Source organism: Vollenhovia emeryi, unplaced genomic scaffold, assembly GCF_000949405.1.
Source record: "Vollenhovia emeryi isolate VEMERY1.0 unplaced genomic scaffold, V.emery_V1.0 DF939138.1, whole genome shotgun sequence".
Taxonomy (NCBI): domain Eukaryota; kingdom Metazoa; phylum Arthropoda; class Insecta; order Hymenoptera; family Formicidae; genus Vollenhovia; species Vollenhovia emeryi.
In genome coordinates this window covers 2,512,586-2,520,324 of record NW_011967228.1, presented here as the reverse complement: position 1 = coordinate 2,520,324, position 7,739 = coordinate 2,512,586, and the positions used below count along the sequence as shown (strand labels likewise).

The 7,739-nt window shown below is 29.8% G+C and overlaps 1 protein-coding gene across 1 annotated transcript in view; it reads right to left on the bottom strand.

Moving 5' to 3' along the window:
* Positions 1-4,580: 4,580 nt before the first annotated feature.
* LOC105567410 (elongation of very long chain fatty acids protein AAEL008004-like) overlaps positions 4,581-7,739 on the bottom strand; it is a 5,912-nt gene continuing 2,753 nt past the window's right edge. The window contains exons 2-5 of the mRNA XM_012022272.1: positions 6,816-7,006; positions 6,477-6,557; positions 6,031-6,214; positions 4,581-5,773 (exon numbers count right to left, since the gene is read on the bottom strand). Of these exons, the coding sequence (XP_011877662.1) occupies positions 5,433-5,773; positions 6,031-6,214; positions 6,477-6,557; positions 6,816-7,006 (797 nt within the window). The 3' untranslated portion in view covers positions 4,581-5,432. The remainder of the gene's footprint in view (positions 5,774-6,030; positions 6,215-6,476; positions 6,558-6,815; positions 7,007-7,739) is intronic.

Here is a 7,739-nt window from a genome sequence, read left to right as displayed (position 1 = left end):
GAGAGAGAGAGAGAGAGAGAGAGAGAGAGAATTAATACTAGTAAAAAGAAGAGCCGGAAAAAATATTATTTTAAAAGTAAGCAGAGAACAGAGTGCACATATTTAATGGCGGATTTGTGTTTGTCCGGAATAAACAAATTAAATATGAACATATCTTATACACTAAAAAATATCCGCAGATTTTTGTCACATCCAATACGTACCAATATTTAATATTCATCGAATGTCTTCAGGACATTATTACTAATTCAAGACATCCAAAAGATCGTAAGGAATATCCTCAGATGTATTCTATATTAGAACAATTTATTTGATGCGTTAGTTAACCGTGTAAATTGTATCGCTGCAGTGGAAAATATTTTGAATAAAACATTAGATCATGCATAAATATGACAAGGAAGTAAAAATTCACGTCCCAAATTTTATTTAATTGATTTTAATAACAATCAATAATTAATCTTTCAGGGTACAATGGTGTGCTTATCTATGAATGGGATATTACGGTTTGCCACGGAGAAATATATTCTGATATTGAGCTGCGATGTATTGTTGCAAGAGGAAAGGTAAGCACAGTGATTTATATTTTTTACACTGAAGAATGAAAGCATGACTGATGGTACCGTTAGACTAATAGTGCCGCAGCAGAATTTTATTTCTCTAACGAAACTAGACCCTCGAGAACACCAGCCGGATCTTAAATGATGGAAATGTGATTTGATAAATGGATTATATAACAAGAAATAGAATGTCTATACAAGTCTGTAACTAGGTGTGTCGTTTAGATAAAAATGTCATATAGAATGGAAAATTGCACATATTAATTTCATATGTTATTTTGTGTTTAGTTAACTACACAAAGAAATAAAAAGACGTATATAAAGTGCAAATAAAATTGTATTATAACAACAAATTGTTAATTGATAAAACAACAAGAATTGTAAGAGTACTTTGCATGTATTATAAAAAAATATTCAGAATAGTTTTTAAAAGCTCCCATGATACTGAATTAGAATTGCAGCTAATCCTGACATAAACGAAACAAATTCCAAGAACAATATGAAAGACATTAAAAGCAGAGAATAAAAGAACAATTTGATTGAATAGTATAAATTTAATTATTCAACGGATAATTGTATGTGATTCGAAGTTCCGGACGGTTTGTGATTCAAGATAAGAACGCAGACAGTTTCGATAAATCACGAATGACGTATTACGAGTTTAATAACGGGAACTGCCATAAAGCTTATATAAAAAAAAAATTCCTTTGCACGTCGATCTTTGACTTTAATGACCTGACAAAAATTTATCGTTGGAAATACATCCATAGCCTGCACATGGCATCGTGATTTTACGCGTGGTAAATGCATCTTAAATCGTCGTCGTCGGTACGCAAAATAATTATCAATTGCGGTCGGGCTAATAAGGGGCGCAAATACTCAATGATGGTACGAGCAAAAATAACCTGGAACGTACAACATAGCTTTCTATCCTTTTTACCAAAGGAAGTAAGTTAATGATTTGCAGCTGAGAAGTAGAATTATCTCGTTCTAGTGGGTTACGCGGTCGAGATATTATCGATAAAGTTGTAGCGGACGATAATTTTATGATATAATTAATGCATCAAAGATCATGCAAATTTTGAGTAAAGCCATGTTATGATTAAAAATCGCGACTTACAAAGTTTCCAAAAATGGAATAAATAAATGAAGAAATAGAGGAAACTATGGACACGTAATCAATATTTTAATCAATATTTGAAAAGTTACTGAGCAGAGAGAAAATCAAATTGGTAAAAACGGTGATTCTGGACGAAAGGGTACGTTCATGTTTGAGTTATAATAAATAATAAAAGCAGCAATACTAGTGTAGCGGTGAAAAATAATGCATTCATTCACATGTGAACTTTTATAATGGAACAACTATTTTATCACTGCATTGTAGATAAGCAGTGATAAGAGCGTTGAGAATCGCTAATTTGTTTTTCGGCACTTTTGTCGATGGATGTAGACAATTTTATTATTGAAATATTTGTTAGGCCACCTTTATGAGGACCAGAAGGAATCATTATAGAAGTCACTATAAAAGATGACGTTTTGGATAAATTATAGACTGAGTGTTAATAGCATGTGCAGTACATTTGTCTTTTGCGCAGGATTTTGATAACATAATATTTTGTAATATTTGAAGATAGTAATAATTCTTTAAAATCGCTCATAGCTTAAATTTGATCATTGCTTCAACATGAACATACTCTAAGCATTATGATAGTAGATAGTAGTTGTATGAAATAACGTTATTGAAAAAATTTGATTACGTTCACGCATGGATCTTCGGCAATGGACCAAGATAAAATATAACGGCATCATTGACGGTACCTTTCTGCTAAAAACGAGATGTAGGAATACGCTGTTCATCTTCTCTTCCTCTCTTGTCCTACTTTGGATCGTGTTTTCTAAAAAGTAGGTCATTTATCCATTTGTGTGCATGCGATGGTCACGGCTCCAATTAATTATTTAACCGAATATATTCAGCCAAATGGTAAAACGAAAAACAACAATACGAGATAATTACGGCCATTTGAATAAATCAGAAGAAGAATGCTCTGTATATATTTCAATTTCGAGAATGCTCTAAACATAAAGCATACAGAAAATTCCTCCTATTAAACATATATTCATATATCTATATCAAACAATTAAATGTATATTTTTATTATATTTTCAAATTAAATGTACTATTTTTTTCTTACAATTAGAATAAAATTAAGTGAGCAATATGCGCTAATTTTGTATTTTCTTATAATTTAAATATTCAAAATTTTAACATTATTAAAACGAAACTATCAGTAACTTAACGCAGCGACGATTAATATTAATATAAAAATTTTAATATTCCCAGAAAAATATAGTTCATATTTAATGTTGAATGTATATAATTTATTATACTCTGTCACTTGAAGTTTCTTAGTTATGTATAGACGAAGTACAAAGTAGTATGTGGCTTAATATCAATATACATATTTATAGAGCATACATTATACATATACGATAACTAAAATATGTTTCTAATTAAATGTATTTAGAAAAATGTATTTAGAAAAAGAGAAAAACCATATGCTGGGATTGCTAATGACATGCATAAATAAAATTAATAATAACGATTTACCGATAACATGTTAATATTGATATCAAAAACTTTTTATAATATATATTTTTTATATATTTATATTTAACACACACACATACACACGCGCGCATACACACACACACGTATATACACGGATGTTATTTATTATTATTAACTTACAACCTTTAACACTACAACCGTTAACACTACAACCTTTAACACTACAACCTTTTTAAAGTAGGTCTTTACTTCCACTATACATGAATTTATTAACTCAAATAACACATAGGTGATAGTTATAAATTATAAAAGGATTATTTCTAAATTCTTTATGAATTAGCGTGATATCTGTTCCAAATAAATTTCAAAAAGTTATTTTCATTGCGAATTCTTATACAGTAAAAAGTTCAAAAATTCATTTTGCATCCGAAAAAGAGTTCAAATTTGATGATATAAAAGCGAACTCTTTTTAGATTCTATGTGCTATCTGGAAAATATCTTTGCAACTCGCGTAAAAAGTAAACGTATAAACTTTAAGCTTAAAATAAAATCTAATATAGACTCACAATTATCTCGCTCTACAATGTTTTTAAAACTCTTCTAGTATTGTCTTTATTATACAGAAATAATTGGACGAATATAGAGTATGTTGTTATAAAACTACACTGTACTACGCTGTTAATTAAAAGAGTAGTTGTATTTATCCTAGTAACATGAAAGGTTTATAAATATATTATGTTTTTGACGCTCGTGTTACATCTTAAGGATTTGTAACACCTATTTTATAAAAATTATTTTTTTAAGTTACAACCGTGCGATGTTCGGTATATGTATAAAAAAATTTTCGAAGTAACGTAAAAAATGTAAAATATAGGTATACATATAATTTTATTAGATTATCAGATCGCCAGCATTATTTAATTTTGGGAAATATTTATATTAAATATATTAAAACTAAAAAATAAAATAAGATGAAAAAGATCAAGCTAGGTCCACACATGGACATATCGTATTGTAATCACGTACACTGAGAAAAAAAAACTGTTTTTAGTCATTTCAATAACTTTTATTTCTCAATGTATTATGATCAGACAAGTGTAAACGGGATACTGTATCGTATGTAGGTATTGTACTTGCATATCAAGGTGAGACATAAATATGATATAACTCATGATCTACTTGAAGTGGAAACATAGGCATAATATATCTAGACTGAGCGTTTACCATTATTTGAGCAGTGGAGGTAGAGGTTCACATAGAAAAGGACAAACTCTGTTTTGTGCTATTTCGTTCTCTTTCGTTCGCATGTAAACAAGAGAGAACGAAATAGCACAAAATAGCAGGGTTGAGTAAGTTACCTTTTTTTTAACTAAGTTAAGTTAAAATTAACAGCCTTGAAAATTTAATTTAGTTAAAATACAAGTTAATTCATAATACAATTGAATTAAAAATTAAGTTAATAATAAAAAGAAATTACAAAGTTAAAAGTTAATTTATTTTATTTTTACATAAAATCTTAGAGACTTACGATCACGTAAATTGCATTGAATTTTGCGACTAGCGTTTGAACAATCACTACACAGAATATAGTCCATTTCATATGTAAACAATTTCACGTGAGTTCGTGAATCAAAACTCTCTAATGGCTGTATTCCACAACGCATTATCAGCGCTGAAGATCTATAGTACACATATACAGTAGATTTTAGAGTTGGCAGTGAATTTTGAAATACAGAGACTACCAATGTAGGCAGACACACGGCATCCCGGGACTAACTTCTGGTTAAGTTAGTCGACTCTCTATCTTTTTGTATATTATTATCTAAACAGAGACAGAGTTGACTAACTTCTGGTTAACAATCAACCAGAAAATGAAAAATCGGGCCTAAGAGATAGGTAACTTAAAAGTTAACAGTTACCGATAAAATGTAACAAAATTTAGTTAAAAGTTAACAATCTATAATGTAACTAAATTAAGTTAAAATTATTTAACTTTTTAACTTTATAACTTAACTTTTATCTTTTTAACTAGGCACTACCCAACTCTGCAAAAGAGAGTTTGTCCTTTTCTACGTGAATCTCTACCCCCGCTGCTCAATGCTCGGTTTAGATATATTATAATATGTGTATGGGTGGAAAATTGACAAACAAATACAAATATACGAGATACGGATATGGGTTTAAAACAATGTCTTGGCGTATCTATCTTCATAAGCAGTATATTCACGGGCAGAGGTGATCATGATATATGACAGTGACGACACATGTCTGGACCTAAGCTTTAGAGATTAAGACATGTTTTAAATTTATTGGTTTTTCAGTTTATCATTAGAGATTTCAGCAGAGATGCCGTTTATTTCTGCCTTTGTCATTTTAATTGCTGGTTTTTTCTTGATGTATGTCTTGTAATAAAAATCTCCGAATAATATAATCATAAACAAATTCTGCGGTACCATTACGTATGCCGGCCATATTGGGAAACCGCAGTTTTTCACCCAGGCTAATTGTAAATAGTGTAAAGTGATAATGAAAAATTGGACCAGCTGCAGCTGAGTGATGTACTTTTTCCACGCGCTTGTGTCTATTTTCATAGACGCTAACAGATAGTGCGTGTACATTATTATGTGAACAAATGTATTAAGTAATCCTGAAATGCAATGGTATTAATTGTTATGAAATAGAAAATAATATAATATAAAATTTCTTTTGTTGACACATGAAACTGATTAGTCGATCATTTTTATATTATACTTCTTACACTTATATTGACAATTGTTATATTAAAAGAAATAAAATTTACTTAATCATATCACTAAATAAATTTACGATATATTTCAAATTGAAAGATATAAATGAAAAAACATTTATTACCATAAATAAAATTTTTGCACTTTTTATACGTACCTAAGAAAGTAACGTGACCACCAGGCAGATATTTAACGGCACCCCAAGCACCCATTAAAATGCCAACATGATGATATAAGTGAAGAAATGTCACTTGTGACTGCTTCTTTCTAAGTACGAAAAAGATGGTGTCCATCAAATCCATTAACTTGACCAAGAAATACACCCAAACTAATCTGGTGATCTGTGTAGTAGAAAAGTGTATATAAGTATGTACAATAGACATTTATCCATTAATTTTCTTGTTTATATCTTAATTTTATGTAGATAAACGTAAAGACATTTGTCTTTATATAAACTTCTAAAAAATTGTTACAGTAATATAACTATTACTTTCGATTGTACAAGTATATTGATAATATAAATAAATGTAGTTGATATCTTAAAATTCAACAATTCTATAGCAAAGGTCAATTTTTAATTGATTGACTTTTTCTTACAATTACCTCTATGGTCTTTGGTGTGACCGAATAATCGATTGGCTCGCAAAAGTAATTATAATGTCCTAACCAACCTACTGTTAATGCCTGAAATGTACAACTGCAAAGTAAATTTTTTCAAACAAAGTGTAAGTATAAGAATCAGAATTTAAATACTACGTGCACAATATGTTTTAGTTACTAAATACCAGGAATTAGTAAGAAACAATTTTTATATTCATATCAAATGTCATATCAAAATTTATATCAAATTTTGTGCATAATAAAAAATATTTTTTCATTTCCATATCTTTGTAAAACAAACTAGAAGTTAAAGTAAGTAATTAAAAATGTAATGCGACTTACTTTGTAAAATAAAAATGCATTTGATAAAATTTGGAACACATTATATATTTGTAATATCTCGTTTAATTTAAAAGGATGTCTTTTTTCCATATATCTCGGTCCAAAATTACATATAAAATATAGATACAATCCAATCAAAGTTAGGCCAGGCCATGGTGAGCCGATCAGAAAATAATCTTTCGTACGTGGATCTTGCAATAAAAGTAAATAAAATCAATAAAAGTATATTATTAAAAATTTATTAAATTTTCTTATAGTATATTATACAACGTACTTTAAATATATATAACTATATTCCAAATATCTTAAACCAATTGAACATAGAAAATTCCTTATACAGGGTGTGTCCTAATACCCGTATGTCCCGTAGATGGTGGATAGGCCGGGGCAAACTGAATAGAAAAGTCCTATACCATTTTACAAAATTCGCAATAGTTATCGAGAAATTAATTTTAATGTCTGAGCGAATGAGAGCGTAGAAGGCGGCAGGCTGGACTCGGCAGGCAACGGTGGGGCATCATCTAATAGCGAGAGGTGGAGCGGCGCGCCGAAAAAAAGTTGTCACGCAGCCCAAGGAGCGCCAATGCGCGTATAACGTGCGTTTAATGCGCATTTTACTGCATTGGCTTCTAAACTGCATTAATTGTGTGTTCAAAATGCGCGTTTTCAAATGCGTAATTAATGCAAATTGTATGTACACCTCGAAATTTTCTACAACCAATGGCGAACGCAAATCGCTAGGTCAACATTCATAACTGATTCTTATATTTAAGACCGTCTTAAATATAATCTTGAGTTCGAAAGCTGTTGCTTTTGTGATAATTATAATTAATTACATATATTAGCATAGTTTTTAAGTTTAATAGTTTCAACTAAAAGTTCCTAAGTGATGAAAAAGAGTAAATATCCTTTTTTCTACCTTGG